Source organism: Mustela nivalis, assembly GCF_964662115.1.
Source record: "Mustela nivalis genome assembly, chromosome: 1".
Lineage (NCBI taxonomy): Eukaryota > Metazoa > Chordata > Mammalia > Carnivora > Mustelidae > Mustela > Mustela nivalis.
The window spans coordinates 130752111-130769335 of NC_139020.1; the positions used below are offsets into that span (position 1 = coordinate 130752111).

General features: G+C 45.5%; 1 protein-coding gene across 2 annotated transcripts in view; it reads right to left on the minus strand.

The window, feature by feature from the left end:
• RFTN1 (raftlin, lipid raft linker 1) overlaps positions 1-17225 on the minus strand; it is a 195758-nt gene that overhangs the window by 23217 nt on the left and 155316 nt on the right. For both annotated transcript variants that reach the window (XM_082685095.1, XM_082685096.1), the window contains exon 7: positions 14887-15002. In XM_082685095.1, the coding sequence (XP_082541221.1) occupies positions 14887-15002 (116 nt within the window). The remainder of the gene's footprint in view (positions 1-14886; positions 15003-17225) is intronic.

The following is a 17225-nucleotide window of genomic DNA, read 5'->3' on the forward strand; positions in this document are numbered from 1 at the left end:
GATAGTAGGGTCTTTGCTTTCTTTTCCTTATTTGCATTTTCTAAAATGCCTTCAATTATAAGCACCACTTTAAAAAAAAACATCTTTATTGAGATATAATTGAAATATCTAAATATTCACCTACTCAGTCTTCAATTCAACAGTTTTTAATATATTCACAGAATGGTGCAACCATCACCACAGTCTAAATTTGGAACATTTTCATCACTCCCCAGAATTTATCGTACCTGTTAGCAGTCCTTTTCCTTCTCCCCACCTCACGGCAGCCACCAATCTACTTTGTGTTTCTATAGATTTGCCTACTCTGGACAGTTCACATAGATTGTAAAGCAACATTCCATTGTACGGGTATATCGCATTTTGCTTATTTATTCAGCACTTGCTGGCGATACAGATTGTCTCCACCTTCTGGATATTATGAATAACAGGGCTATGAAGACTCATGAATAAGTTTTTGGACATATGTTTTCATTTCTCTCGGATATTTGACTAAGAGTGGAACTGCTGGGTCACATGTCAACTATTAATTATTGACATTAGAGGAACTCTCCATGCATCTCTTTTGTAAAAAGAACAGACCTCTTGGCCTCGTTAGACTATCTCCTGAGCTTTCTCAATCAGTTTTCCAAGTGATGTAAGCAAAGAGATACCCCCTTCTACCTCAGCTGAAGAGGATGTTAAGAATTCTGCTCCAGAGAGACCACTACCTAAAAGCAATGGGCCATGGGTTCCTGGGTGGCTCCATTGGTTAAGAGTCTGCCTTCAGCTCAGGTCATGATCTCAGGGTTCTGGGATTGAGCCCCATTGGGACTCCCTGCTCAGCAAGGATCCTGCTTTTCCCTCTGTCTCTGCCCCTCCCCCCATTCATGTTCTCTCCTGCTCGCTCTGCCTTCTCTTTCTCAAATTAATACAGCGTGGTCCTCCTGTCCTGTGGCTCTTGGGCTAGTGGACTGTTTCCCTTGTAGATCCCTCATTTCCACCTCCAGACCTACTGACACTGAGTCTTTAGGGGTGGTGCCTGGGAATGTGTATGTTAAAGTCCCCAGGTGATTGTGAGGATCAATAAGATTTGGAACCACTTCTCTAGTGCTTTCTGCCAAGAGGAGGAGGCCCACTTAGTGACAGAACATCTGAATCACGCTGATCCTTGCTTGTTGACAGCCATAGGCCCCAGCCACCTCCACCGCCAAATGGTTCCACAGGGGCTCTCCAAAGGGACCTGGTTATTTCCCTGCCACTAAGGGAAACAGAATCACCCTCCTTTATGAGAGGTCAGCCTTTCAAACTTGGGGAGTCAACTACCTGACTGCCTGTTTTTCCCTCTTTCAAGATGAATATGCCCAACTGTTTCAACCATTTCCAAGTGCACCCTCCATCCCCATCTCCCTCTTCTGCGCCCCCATAGTCTCTCTGCATTTCTCGTCAAATATGGTGCTTGTGGTGGGACATCAGAGTCTAAGTCAGCCAGTACCAGACTGAAGAACAGAAGGATAAGTACCTCCTGTGGGCATTTTCATAAATGTGACCAGTTTTCTTTTGTAAGTAGTAGTAACCTGATGCTGTTCTTTGTTTATTCAACCAATGTTTGCAGAAAACTTGTGACACAAGAGAAATTAATTTGGGAGCGGGGAGCATGACTATCATAATGGTTAGCTGAATGGCTTGTCATGGAGTTTGCACAGCCATTTTAAAAATTAAATAACTCTAGAGTAAGGTGGAATGTGTTAAGTGTCAAAAGAAAGGGAGAGCAAATCCCGCTAATGGTATCAAAGATGATTCTACAAAGAGCTGGTCCAGGGTGGATGAGGATCCCTAAGGTGAAGACTTGAGATGGAAAAGGGATTCAGCAGAGGAAAGCAGAGAATACAATGAGGGGACAAAGTGACACAGGGTATGATCTCATAAATCCCACTTTGTCATAGCCCAAGGCACCTGGAGCATTTGGAGGGGAGTAGTCGGTATACTGTTGGCCTATATTAAATTCCTTTTCATTAGAATTGCTGTCAAATCAGGTATTCTCCCTTCTACATTATTGATTTTTTTTAACTTATAGGCAACTAATTTTTTTTTTATACTTAAATGTATCCCCATTACATTTTATTGGGCTGGCCTTGATCCAACATTGATAAATTAAGAGATAATGATATTAGAAGGGAATTAAGAAGTCAGGGAAACCTACTCAAGCCAGAAGCTGGATTAGGTAAGTAATTTTCAAGGTTTTTTTTTTTTTTTTTTTTTAAGATTTTATTTATTTATTTGACACAGAGAGATCACAAGTAGGCAGAGAGGCAGGCAGAGAGAGAGAGGAGGAAACAGGCTCCCCGCTGAGCAGAGAGCCCGATGCGGGACCCGATCCCAGGACCCTGAGATCATGACCCGAGCCGAAGGCAGCGGCTTAACCCACTGAGCCACCCAGGCACCCCAATTTTCAAGGTTTCTTGTTTTTGTTTTTTTTTTCTCTTCTTTCCCCCCTACTTTTTTTTTTTTAAAGTAATGGGGCATTTTCCACAAACACCAACTGTAATCTAAATTAGAAACTCAACGTGTAGAAACAGAGATTCAGAAAAAGCCATCCTGTTGACATGACTGGCATGGGTGGGTTGTCCAGAATCCTCCCCACTCTCCACTCTCGAACGTACCCTTCATCCTCTTTTTCCCATGCTCAGCGGGAAGGTCTTTGTAGAGCCCAAGAGTATCCGTGTTCTTTAGATCCTCTATGGCTTCCCAGTTTTGGGTCTTTAGCCACAGGCCATCACCTTCTAAATCTCTACACAAGCCATTGAAAAAGCAAAGAGGCCAATGCACAAGATGGCATCACAGGCCTCAAGAGCAAAGACCTCCCTCCAATGAAAGCACATCTTTGCTGAGTATATCCTCTCAACTAGTCACAATCCATCCCTTTTTTATTTAGTTTTATTAAACTTCTTAGTGAATTTCAAAAAGGACAAATTCCAAGAAGTGGCAATGAAGGTTCACTTAACTACAAGAACGCCTTCCAATCCTCTAATACACTGAGTTCTTCTTGGAGAACCATCTCACCTTCCTCATCTGCTGTTTGCAGACTGTCTATTCACCTAAAAAGTTCTTACAGGGGGCCACAGGGAAAGCATGAGAAGAAATGCAGCAGTCCCTAGGAGCAAAGACCAGCCCTTGGCTGGCAGCCAGCAAAGAATCAAAGACCTTAGTCTTACAACCACAAGGAACTGAATTTGGCCAACAACCTGAATGAGCTTAGGAGGAGATTCTTGCCCCACAGCCCACTGTAAGGAACAGAGACCTGCCAACAACCAGTTTCAGCCTTGTGAGACCCTCCGCAGAGGAAGCAGCTGAGCCCCCCGCTGGATTCTGACCCGAAGAAACAGTAAGACAGTAATTTTGTGTGCATGAGTTCAACACTCTTACAGAATTAGCTTCCACCATGTCAAACCCCCAGGGAAATCTAGAGAGCAAGCCTATCATAATCACATTGAAGGCTGCTTCCTTCTTGTTGTTCTGTAGCATACAGTGAAGGTTTTAAAGCATACTGTTGTTGTTTTTTAAATGCATTTGTTACAAAATTCTGGAAATGTGCTGCCTACTTTCACCATCTTTTCCTCTGCAGCAAAGCTCTGAAATCACCCTGCCCCATGGTCTCCTCTCACCAGCTCCACAAGGGTCCTGGTGACTTAGTGCCTTTCACTACCCTCAGGACTTATCACAATGAAGAGAAAATTTTTTTTTTTTTTTTTGTGGTCATGCAAAGGCCAGGGGGTGAGAATTCATTTTTTAATGACTGTATTCCTACTCTCTAGTGAAAGACATCAATCCTTCCTGCCCCAGTTCCCTCCATTTATCATTTTTTCACAGTGGCTGACACACAGTAGGAACTCAATATTTATTTGTGGAATAAATGTTTTAAAATGTCTAACTTAACTTGCAGAACTAAATTTTGTACAGGAAGTATACCATTTCCTTGACAATGATGTGGGTCTGTGACCCAAGCCCTAGTCAAGGGGATCCAAAAAAACTCTGCTTGAGAGTTTCTGGGAATAGTTCTACTTGCTAAAAAAAAAAAAAAAAAAAAAAAAAAAAAAAAAAAAAGGCACATAGCAGGAAATGCCCTGTTCTTCACATGAGATGCTTGGAGCTGCTGCAGCCACCTTGGGCCTAGCATACCAAAGAGAGACCTACTAGGCAAGCTGAGGACCAGAATGCAGAAAGGTTGAGCACCTGGGTCCTCTGTGATTTCCTTAAGCCATCAAAAAAAGCTGACTCTGCAGCCACCTCACGTTCCTCCAGACTTCCCGCTCTGTGAGATAAGAAGAAAAGTCCCTACTGTTTAAGCCATTTCTAGTTGGATGTTCAGCTGTTGACACGGAAAGCTTCCTGGACAACACCATGACTGCCACCCTTATTCTCTGATCTTCGGACCTCTCCCCCAAGTGTCTACCTTCCCTCCATTCCAGTCTATCTCTCCCAACAACATGCCACTTCAGGGCCAACTGTCTGGACTCACGGCTATCTGATGAGATCCCCACCATGACCCCCTTCAGCCCACTGCAAAGCCAGGCTCTTGCCTGGCCCACAGAGTAGGAATACAGAGTTTTCTGCAGAACCTCTTCCCAAGCAGCATTTGCAATTCTCTTCCTACTCTGCCTTCACGTCTTCTCTGTGTGTGGAAAATATCCGTCTGCTTCCCTCTTAGAAGGCTGTGTGTGACTGTGTTTAGGACCCGTCCACATAACCCAGGCTAATCGCCCCATCTCAATCATAGCTACCAAAATCCTCTTTCCAAAGAAGGTAATGTTTACAGGCCCGGGGCTTAGAAGCTGGTACATTTGGAGAGCAACGTCCAGCCTTCCTCGCAGGTATGTCTGTGTGGGTCACCCATCTCTGCTCGTCTCCAGGAGGAGCTCCCAGAGGGCAACTAGGGAATGGAGGGCCAGAGTGGGTAGGAAGATTCACTTTTTTATTATATACACTTTGGGATTGTTAAGAGTTGTGTTTAAAATTATTATAAAACCCACAATAATTTTTTATCTCAATTTGCAACATAATTCACACTATCACATGAATTTTTTTAACAGACATATTCTATCTTGGGCCAGTTTCCCCAGAAACAGACCCTGAGAGGAGGATTTACATGTAAGTAGCTTATTATAAGGCACTGAGGGGGTGGGGGGAGGCGGACATAAGGCTGAAGCCAAGCAAGGACACGGGTTTATGCAACATCCCCTGAACAGTAGTAGCTTTGGGAAGCTCTGGGGGGGTCAGCTATACTCAGAGGTGTCCAACCTGAGACAAGGGAGCTGGGCTTTCATATATCCCTTCCCTAAGTCACAGATAAGAATTATCTCAGGGGCATCCAAGCACCCAGGCACTTCTAGTTTGCCTTGCCTGAGCACAAAGCAGACTCCAGCAGCCCTGGCGCATGAGTCAGCAAAGACACATGGGCGTGAGCTGCTGGAAGTGAAAGTACATTGATAAAGAAGGGATCTGAGGATCTAGAAAAACACTGATATTAACCACTAATGTTCTAATTTGGAAAAATAAAATGAATAGATATGCTTTTCCTTCTGGTCTGCCTCTGCTCTTGTCACTTGCCACCGGCAGAAAGCCCCCCTCCCAATGCCCCTGGCTTACTGCACTCCAGTGGAGCCCACTGTGTCCAGCAGACCTTGGTCGGTCTCTACTTTCCCAGGGCGCTCTGGTCAGCAGGGTACCATCCAGCACTGAGGGCCTTGCTACTCCGAACGAAGTCTTCTGCCCACCTGTATGCTCCTATAGGGCAGGAGCCTGAGCAAACACCCCTTTGCATTCTTGTTCCAGGTCAGCAAAGAGCAGATCCCTCTCTCTGACCCTCTGGGGTTTCCTAATTCCCTGGGAGTTCTCTGTTTTGTATGCACTAAACCTCTTCGCCTCAATTTTTTTAAAAAAAGATTTATTTGAGAGAGAGGACATGAAAGAGCAAGCACAAGCAGGGGGAGAAGCAGAGGGAGAGGGAGAAACTGACTTCCCATTGAGCAGGGAGTCCAATATGGGACTTAATCCCAAGACCCTGGGATCGTGACCTGAGCAGAAGGCAACCGCTTAACCAACTGAGCCACCCAGGCGCCCCAATTTTTTTTTTCTCTTACATAATCTTCCACCAAGTGCCAGCCATCCCGTGAGGAAGCTGAAGGGCTGGTTCTCATTCCAAAGCCCATTGTGAGTATCTTGCTGTTGCTGCCACAATCCACATGGCATTTCAGGACCCTCAAGTTAAGCCACTGTTGCCTAGAAAGAGGCAGAGGGAAAACTTTGCCTGGAAAAGAAGACAGACAGCCATCCAGGTCTCCACTCACCCAGCAAAGGGCCTAAGACTCAGATCAGAAGTCAGGACTCCATGACCTGATTATGGCTTTAAGGGATCACTGGTTTTAAACATGATCTCCATCATTTTGGAAAGAGGAGTGACTTACGTGGGGGAACACAGACCCTATAAACTAAGCTGTCCTCTGCCAAGTTCCTAATAGCCAAGAACACCAGAGACCCTATCCGGGGACAAGAAGAAAAAGGATGTCAGAAGCTCAGAGAAATTTAATATGGCCCCGTGGTGAGAAACATCTGAGGGGAAGCTGACTCTAGGTCACAGAGTCCCTCTAGGATAAAAGTTCTAGGCACCTAAGGAAACCAAGAGCTTGTGCACAGTAATGAAAATGGATTTACGAGGACAGAAGGGAGCTACCTGACCCTCCAGGGGTGGGGACCAAAGTGAGGCAAACCCAGTAAAGGACAAAGGTTAAGCCCAGAACGAGACCGGGCAGACGTGACTGCATACACGTAGACGCAGACACACACCTTTCAAAGCTCTGTTCCAAGCAAGACGTTGTACAAAGTGTTGATGATAAGAGAAAGTGGAATTATTCAACCCTCATTTTGCTTCCTTATCTACAAGGAGAAAACAAATATATCTAAAGCCAAGAGAAGAAAGGAGGTGGTGAGACATCACCAGTTATCTTTTAAAATGTAACTTTTAATTATCCGAGTAAAATGAATAGTTCTCTACAGAAAAATGAAAACGTTAATAGATAAAGCTGCCTCCTACTCCTCCATTCCGAGTCCCACAGAAGCACTCCTACAGGGTTGACAGGTGCCCTTTCAAGCTTTTTTCCTTTTACGGATGCCCACAGCAAATGGATCCTGCGGTTCTGGGAAGCGTATTCCCCATGAAGGGCATCGCACTTTCTCAATCTGTGTTAGTCAGGCTTGTCCTGAGGAACAGAACCAGGAGGACTTATGAGAAAGAGAGAAAGATAGAGACAGAGAAATACACCGATACAGGTGCCCCCCACCCCTGCTTTTGAAAAGTTCACATTTTACCTCTTCGCTTTTACAGAAGACCTACATTAGTACCTGTTTTTGCTAACTGGAAAAAAAAAAAAATCTGATGAGGATTTTTGCTTTGCTTTTGTGAAAAAAGAAAAAAGGTCATAGTTGAAACTAGCCTCCAGTGGCTGGCTGGCAGCAAGCTCATGCAGGCGCAGCTGCAGTTCTGTACAGGGACAGCCCCACCAAGCTCCTTCCCAAGGAACCACACGGCTCTTCCGCATTAAGCCGCCTGAGCTTTGACCTGTGTCTGTGAGCACCTGTGACCTCAAGTATCAGAGAAGCCTGAGAAAGGTTATTTTGTGGGTCTGAGAATGCTCAAAAATTTTCCACAGAAATGAATAGTAATTGCTTCTTTGTTTGACATCAGGCTTATAAGAGGTTTCGTAGGAGTGCTCTGGTTTCTGATAGTGGGGAAGACCTGTATGCATATTAGAGGCAGGGGAGGGAGAGATTGAATTTTTTTTTGAGGAATTGTCTCCTGTGATTGTAGGGGTTAGCAAGTCCAAAGTCTGTGGGGGTGGGCCCTCAACTGATTAGATGAGGCCCACCCCCATCATGAAGGATAAGCAATCCGCTTTACTCAACGTCTGTTCATATGGATTTAAATAATCATACCTAAAAACTCCCTCCGGTGCAACATCAAACTGGTACTTGATCAAACAACCAGGCACCACAGCCTAGTCAGGGTAACACATAAAATGAACCATCATAGCCTCATTCTGCATCTTGTCTTTTCACTTAACATTTCTTGGAGTCCCTTTCCTGTCAGTTTATATGGAATGACTGCATCCGTACTAAGGATGTATCTTCCTTTATTTAATCATTCCCCGACTTATGAACATGAACATTGCTTCCTTTTTTCTGTCACTCTAATCATGCTGAGATAATGTCCTTGTGCATGGCTTCTTATGAACAAAGGTGCACGTTTTACTAGAAGAGGGGGATGCATGGGAAGCATGGGCTTGCTGAGTCATGGGTAGGAGTGGGCATTTCACATTTTTTTTTATTTTTATTTTTTTAAAGATTTTATTTATTTGACAGAGAGAAATCACAAGTAGATGGAGAGGCAGGCAGAGAGAGAGAGGGAAGCAGGCTCTCTGCTGAGCAGAGAGCCCGATGCGGGACTTGATCCCAGGACTCTGAGATCATGACCTGACCCGAAGGCAGCGGCTTAACCCACTGAGCCACCCAGGCGCCCCCATTTCACATTTTTAATAGAGATTAGCAACCTGCTCTCCAAAGCAAACCTCAAATTTTTGAATGAGGAACTTAAAATTCATCAAGCATAATTAGATGACGTTTAAGGAAAAGGTGTTCAGTCATAATAGCACACTCATGTGTGCCTATCAAAACTGAGGTGGGACACAAGGAATCAGATCAAAGTCAAAGTACCCAGAGCTGCTAAAACAGACTCAGGGTTGTCCTGAGCACCTCACAGGCCTCCTCTATGCTGTGATTTGCTCTGGGTTGGACAAGGGTGGAGTGATGTTCTGGTGGTAGGCAGGAGAAGGGGAGGGGGGAATGGAGATGGAAAGTGGGGGAGTGGGGACGGTTATGTCTTCAGTCCTGGTCATTCACGGCAGTGATCTTTCACGGGAAAATCTTCTGAATCACAGGAAAAAGACCGAGAACTGCTGTCTTTGGCACTCAAGGCTATGATCTCAGAACCAAACAATTATCCTAGAGAAACTGTGGCAATGAAAAGAATGCCAGATGGTTTAATAAGAATAAATATTGGCTCCCTTGTCATAGCAGAAGGTGGTGGACTTTAGATACCCTAGAAATTGATGTTACTCCCTGGAAAATCCTGTGTGGATTGTTGAAGAGATAGTTAGGAGCCCCTAGAAACAAAAGTTGGGTCCCCAGCAGCCTACAGAATATAGACGTTTGTGGAGAACAAGTGGGACCTGTGTGTTGGGGGACAGGGTTGGGGCCATTCCCCAGAGTGGATGTCAGTTATGGAAATGCATCTCCCTGAGCCACCCGTGATTCTTTTAGGGGTGATGGTGACAGGTTAGGGGGAACAATAGAACCATCTGAAACCTCTGCCAAGGGGTTGGTGTTGTGTTAGAGGCTAGAGGACAGATGCTCCCAACATGCCTAAGGACCATGTCCTCTACCTAGCGTGTTTGACATTGGACTAAAAGGGAGCCATCGTACATACGAAACCTTCAGAGAAGCCAAAGCTGATATGATTCTCCCCAAATGCATGGTGATATAGTCATGATCAAAAATGTCTCCACAGGGTGGAAAAATGGGCAGAATAGGATGAGATGAACTTCATCTTTCAACATACTTCACCTCTTCAACAACAGACTGACTACATAGGGAGTGGACGGGGAGAGCTGAGTCCATGCCACCTGACATGACAAAACCTGTCATGGCTTCCCCACAGCTGCTCCCTCCTCCCACTAGACTAGCAGAAACCCACGTCCAGCTGTCAGGAGACCACGTGCTCACGGGTGGCAGGCTACTCTCCAGGCTGCTCATGCCCGCCCCCCCCCCCCGCCCCGGCCCGAGCCCAGCAACTGACCACACCAGGCTGAGTCCCATGTGTCACCAGACCTCTGTAGGTCAGTGAGACTCTATCATTAATACGTGTCTTTATTATCATTATTATTATGTGTCTTCATTTAAATTTCTTAAGGGGACGGTGAAAGAAGTTGTTTTTCGGCAAGCTAAGTAGAATACCTTGAAGAGATGTGACAAAGTGCGGTTGCTTAAAAATAACAACTGTGGCTGAATTAAAAGTGGTGCGGGCTGGAAAAGACTAAGAAAAAAAAATCAGGGAAACAAGGATTCTGCAGTGTGATCCCTTTCCTAGACTTTCATGAAACTGACCCAGGACACCGGTGACAGCAACACTTTGGGTGTGGTTTACACAAGAGAGATGAATTCCAAAGAGTAGACCTCAAACTCTAAAAGATTGGCAAATGTATGCGTAGTTATGTATTTTACATTAAAATAAAATGTGCGAAATATGAATGTGATTTTCTTTGGTTCTTTTTAATTGATTTTTTCAATTAACTCTCCAACCACCACACCAACTGCATCAGCTAAAAGTGCTTTCCCTGTTACCTCGTGGTCCGTTCGGGCAGCAAATTTCACAGGGAGCACAGATGAACTAGAAGGAGTTCCAGGGAGAGGGATGAAGATGGCCTCAGGGGCATCTGACAGTGTCCACAGCAGTGGAGGGCTGTCAGGCTGGGGGTATGCAGCCTCAGAAGGAAGAAGAGGGTCCCTGCCTCTCTCCTTCCAGCTCTTACTCTTGACCTACTCATCTGCATTTCCCTTTCCTTTCAAAGAAGGACCTTTCAGCTCACCCTCTGGATTGTAAGCTCAAAGAAGGTAAACAAAATAACCACTACAAGTGTTCTTTGAATGGGCTTCCATACTACTCACAACTGCCTTTAATTTAGGCTACAGGTTTCCAATTGAGAAAAAAACAATGCGTTTGGCTTCACACCTCCCCTACCCCACCTCTGCTGTGCTTTTAGAACAAGACCAAGGCAACAGGGGGAGGATCTTTCTAGTTGATGACACCAGGTGACCAATCAAAGAAAGTGCTATTTACCTACCAAATGCCAAGTAGTACACTCACAACTTTTTAATATATCATTACTTTTTCATTCTCAACTTTGAGAGGTTAGCAGCATTCTCACTTAACAACAGAAAGAGGGAAAAAATGAAGAGGGGGGGGTGACTGACTTTTCATACACTCTGTCACTTGGCTGGCAATGAGAGAGCCAGGGTGCATACCCGGGCCCAGCCTCTGAGATCTACATTCTCTTTCCAACATACGGCAGTGTCTGCGGAGCTGTGAAGAGCTAGGTGGGCTTTCTCGTGAAAGCGTGCATGCGTGTGTGTGAGACTGTGTGCTCATGTGTGGACAGGGAAGTCAGGCAGCTGTGGCTTGGCTGAATGAGAATGGCCCATCTGTCCACATGGTTGAGGCTGCGAATATGTGTGGGAGTAAAGAGACTGAAAAGCAACAGGCCAGTCCCAACTGTGAAAAAAAGAGAAAAAGCTGGTCAGAAATGTTTTGTGGTCAGAGCCCAGGAGTTTATGGGCGGGCCTGGGAGGACAGAGGTTGCCAGGAAGGCAGGGTCAGCCATGAGCCAAGAGGGACCTGCCCAGGCTTGAACAGGAAAGATCTTTCCCAGAGGCCAAAGGGTGGAGAAGAGAGGAAGCTGATGGGTCTCAAGGGTGGAAGGTGGGTTTGCTGGACAAACACCCCCAAAAGTGGAGGGGTGTGCAGAAGTGGGGCCGTCTGTGGGCAGACTAGTGGATGGTCTGACCGCACCTCTTCAAAGAGCTGAGCCGTGGGCCAGCATGCTCTGGCCTGGACACGGCTGGGCTGTGCCGGGACACACTTGTATACAGGTGGTTCTGCTAAGGCGGGATTCTCAAAGTGGGCTTGAAAAGGAAACTCAGTAGGGGAGACCTGGATATCTGTGTGCTTGAAAGCTCTTAAGTGATTAAAGCCCAATTCTGAGAAGTATATGTGTACCTCATGCTGAACCAAAAGGCTTCCACCCAATTCAGGAAGCATTTACTGGAAATCTTAGAGAACAAATACGAACAACCCCAGGCCAAAAAACTCAAAGTGAAGGAAGGAACGTGGATAAAGAAATCACAGTCATCGTAATAGGAGCGGATAGGCTTATGCACAGAGAATCATGGAAATACAGAGGACGAGTCTTTAACTCTGAAGGAGTCTGAAAGGCTTCCTAGAGGAGGTGACCTAGGAGCTAACCCTCAGTCTGTCCATACCAGCTGCGAAGGGGGAGAGGAACCCATTTGCTGAGGGCACAGTCTGTCCAGATCTCTCCTCCTTTGGTCCTCAAGAGATGGCAATCAGAGACTGATGCTGCTGAAATGGACAAGGCTCTGTTTCCATTGTGGGAAGACTGGGAATGCTCCAAAGGCATGAGAGAAAAGAACGAGTCTGAAGACTTGTGCAGGGAAAACTGGCGAACACCTACATCAAAACCATTAATCCGCCTGTCACCATCAGGAAAATTAAGAAAATGTGTTTCTGCCGAACTGGAAGCCAGCCACACCTGCCTATCATGTTGACGTGTGATGGAAAAAAGGCCCAGCCAGTGATGTGCTGCTAAATGCTTACAACTGGGTTTCCGTGGGGAAAAAAATAAAATAAAAAAACAACAACAACCACCCCTGATTTCTGGGCTTTGCCAGTTTTCATGGTGCAGTACTTCCACTGTGGCCAGCTTCGAGCTACCATGTGGCTGAATCTATCACTGAGTATGAAGTTGGGAAGAGATACACAGAACTGGCTTTGCAGGTGGGGGCAGGGGGAGAAAGGGACAAAAGACCCCAACGACATGACCCAAAACTAATATCACCAACTAGATTAATGCACAAAAAGAAGAGGTCATGAGAAAGAAAGCTCAAACAATCGAGAAAGAAATAAAATTAACAAATAAACCTAACGGAAACCAATCTGCATAGCCAGGAAAACTTTCTGAATACATCTTAATCTTTCCTAATCGAGGCTCTTAATCCATGAATCTGAACTCTGAATTAAAAAGACAATTGTGTTCTTATTCTAGTCTGTAACCTTATCTTCCTCCCACAGACATTTTAGATAGAGGATGCATGCATTCTGGTTACCCAGCAAGGGCACCGTTTTGAGGGGTGAAGAGAGGCCATTGGTGTGTTCTCCCAACACCACCTTTGTCATACAGCACACAACCACAGACAGCTGCAAGACTCCGCATTTGCTCAACTTCCCAGGTGACGATGATGCTGCTGATCCTGGGACTACACGGTGAGGTTCTGGATCATTGCCATCAAGTTACCTTTCTTGAGAAAAGCACACTGTCCTCCCCTAACAGTCATCTGAATGTGCAGATGGCAAGAGATGTTACACCCCGCCTGTGGCCTGCCAATCACTTGCCCACAAGCACCTGTTTCCGGTGTGGCCATGCATGACTTGCTGTTCTGGCCGAGTGTTTCAGAGCAAACAGTTACGGAGTACTGAAGCACATGGGCTGGTTTAATGAGGTCCTTAAGGTCCTCAGTTACTACTCCTGTGATGTCATATTTCATCCAACCCCATGTGGTGGGCTTCATGAACAGCATGGCCCCATCTTAAACGCAGGAAGCTCAGGGCCCGAGAGGGATGTGACCTGCCCTTGTTGGACTCTCCATGGTAGTCAGAGCCTCACCTCCTTTGCTTCCCGTTTCTAGTTAAGGGCGTGGAGACCCACTGAGACCAAAGCTGGGCAGGAAGAAGTAGCACAGCCTGATAGCAAACAGGTCATCCCCTGAATCCTTACTTTCCTTAAAGACCCCTGACCCCTAACGTAACTGGGCCTGGATGCTATGTTTTAGGAATTCCTGTTTCTGATTGATTACTACAGTTTTCCTTTGTCCTTTGTGGCTTTCAGACTTGCAGGCAGTGACTGAACATCACGGGCCGGACACGGGCATGTCCCCAGCAGCTCCATGGCCCGTCTCAAGTCGTCTCAGAACTACTCCAGCTTCAAGAACGGGTCACAGTGCCCTTGGGGCACCTGCTGCTGTCCAGCAACCAGGTGAGGGAGTCACCTACCATCAGGTGGCAGTTCCAGAGGGCACAAGGGCATGGCAAGCACCCCCTGGGAGCTGGTGGGACCCAGCACCCCCTTACTCCTCACAGAGTGCTGCACCCACATCCATCCTACTTTGGCACAGAGAGCCCAGTTTGGGAAGGCTCCTCAGGGTGATGCCAACCCTGTGTTCTTCCAGGGCCCGTGTAAGATATCAGTTCAGAAATCAGTCCTGCATGTTCAGAGGGCTTCTCCCTTTACATCCAGCATGCTGGGTGGGTAAGAGACTAGTCTGAAAAGCCTACCCTCCTATGGCTGGAGAAATACCATCAACGTATATACAGGCTAATCTCAGAAATAAATCACCTTGTCCAGCGTCCCAGGGGAATGTGGCTTGAGGAATTCCTCTGTCCACAGCAGCTTCATCGCTTCATGGGTCAACACCTCTCAAAAGACATCTTTCAGCATTTACTGTGTAGCCTTGGGCCAGGGACCTAACCCCTCTGTGCCTCAGTTTTGTGCATTAATCTGTCAAATGGGGGCAGTCATGTACTTGCCTCCTAGGATTATTGCAAAGGTTACGTGAGTGTGTGTGCCCAAATTTCTTCCAAGGATACTTGGCAGAGGAAGCCAGAGGGTCTAAATCCAATAATAATGTCACTCTTATTATGGTAGTCACAGACTCTGTGCTGGCCTCATTTATGTCACCTGGAGTTTTCAGTTATATGCAAATGAATGCAAGAAGCCTCTCCTTCCACCCAATGATCCAGCACACACACAGTGATTTTCCTACAGAAAGGGAAAGCGGGGCCCATGCCCCCAACTCAAGTGCATGAAAGGATGAATGGGGCCTTGTAGGGTCTACCCAGGTCAAACCGTCTTTCAGAGAAAAGCTACTGCAGACACAGGCAGACCAAGCAAGTGGATAATACAATCACTGTCCAAACAAAAGAAACTCCACTGCCCATCCCACACTTACTTCCAGGACTGTCCATTGTTCGACAACAATAGCATCATAGCCCTGCATGGTTTTGCTATCTTCTGTGGCAACAGCTTCAAAAATGAATACTCCATCTGTCAGGCCGTGGAAGGAATCTGTGGAAAAAGAAAAAGGCGGGGGGGGGGGGTTCTGTAAACCGTCTGTGGCAGAAGCCTTACAAGCAGCAAAAATTTTCACTGCATTCATTAATAATCCCAATCAGAACATCTTTTCAGCATGTTAATTAAAGAAGGCACACACAACCATAGAGTCTAGCCCCATCAGAGTGAATGAGACTAATTTACCTCGCAGTTCTGAATAATATCCTTGATTTTATGAGCCCAAATTTCATTGTTAGCAATCACCATTTGATTTCATGCGTTTACCTTCTTTTTCACGCTCCAACGTCAAGATGCACCGGGGAGAACTTATTCAGGGTAAAACACAGTCATTTAGAGACAGTTTTTTAGAAGAAAACTATATTTAGGTGGAAGAGATTTTTTTTTTTTTTTTAAAGGGGGACAGATATAACACACCAGATCTGAGCTTGTCAGATTCATTCTAGATGCACAGATTCTTGGAAGTTCTCATGATGTGGGCAGCTGTATGGACAGCTCTTCAGCTAGCTCTTGTCAAGGCAGAATCTGCGGGGAACGGGAATTTTCCCAAACAATTTACCACTGAAAATGTTTCCTCGGGCATTGCTCTAGTCAGTCTACCAGGTCCCGAGTTCCACACTATTCAACAAACTTACAGTATACATATAACAGGATTCAAGAAGGATTCATAGTCTTAGGCAAGGGGCGTATAACGAAAATTACAATAGGGTCCCCACCACAGTAGAAATCATTACAGTGGTGTTTTCTGCCCCCCCTTTTAATGGCTCCTAAATCCCCTAAATTCACTTAGATAAGAGATTGTGGGAAAGAAGACTGGCCAGAGAAGCAGGTGGTTTGGATCTATTATCTGTCAGGAAAACGGACGTGACCCCTTTCAGAGGCTTGGTGTCTCATCTGTGATATGGGATCGAGGACACAGAATCACTCCTGGCCCCGAGATTCCATGCTACAAATCAGCCACAGCGCTATGTACTGAATTGTGTCCTCCCCCACACCCCAAATTCATATTTTGAAGCACTAAATTCCCAAGTGACTGTATCTGGAGATAGAGCCTCTAGGGAATCAATTAAGGTTAAGTGAAGTCGTAAGGGTGGACCATAGTCTGATTAAGACTGATGTCCTTGGGGCGCCTGGGTGGCTCAGTGGGTTAAAGCCTCTGCCTTCAGTGCAGGTCATGATCCCAGGGTCCTGGGATCGAGCCCCACATCGGGGTCTCTGCTCTGAGGGGAGCCTGCTTTCTCCTCCCTCTTTGCCTGCTTGTGATCTCTGTCAAATAAATAAATAAAATCTTCAAAAAAAAAAAAAAAAAGACTGATGTCCTTACCAGAAGAGAAAGACACCATAGCACCCCCCCCCCAACTCCCCTCTCCCTGCACAGAAGGAAGACCAGACAAGGATCTAGAGAGAAGGGTGGCTGTGTACATGCTAAGAAGGGAGGCCTCAACCAGAAACCAAATTTGCCAGCCCCTTAACCATGGACACCCAGACTCCTGAACTATGAGGAAATAAGTGTCTCTAATTTAAACCATCCAGTCTGTGGTATTTTGCTATGGTGATACACATAGAGATATGTTTAATGATATACTATTTTTATTTCAAAAGGATAATGTACATAATAATAAGATTTTTTTTTTTTATCAGAAAGAGAGGTGAATTCAGAAAGTCCTTTGAATCAAACTGGAGTTCAGGAACTGCCAGCATTTTCCTGAAGCCATAAAAAAACAAGATCGGCAGATGTAAATACTTAACAAATATTTAGCCTCTGTCTTCCAACAGACCTCAAAACAAAATTCAAAGGCCATTAAGTGAGAAAATTATTTGCAACAACAAACAAAAATAAATGGCGAAGCTTAACATTTTTTATATGTGTATAAAAAGCTCATGGTGCTTAAGGGAATTTTTAACTGCATGATCTTTTTGGAGAGCAATTTCACAGTGTCTCAAGAGCCTGAAACAAAAGTCTATCCTCTTTGACCCAAAAATCCTATTTCTTTCAGTCTATTCTAAGGTAATAATCACTAAAGCCATCAAATATTTAACTACAAGCATTACTTATAAAATTCCTTGAAAACATAATGTAGAGGCTCCTGGGTGGCTCAGTTGGTTAAGTGTCTGCCTCTTGGTTTCGGCTTAGGTCATGATCTAGGGGTCTTGAGATGGAACCTGTGTTAGGCTCTGCACTCAGCAGGGAATCTCCTTGAGATTCTCTCTCCCCCTCTC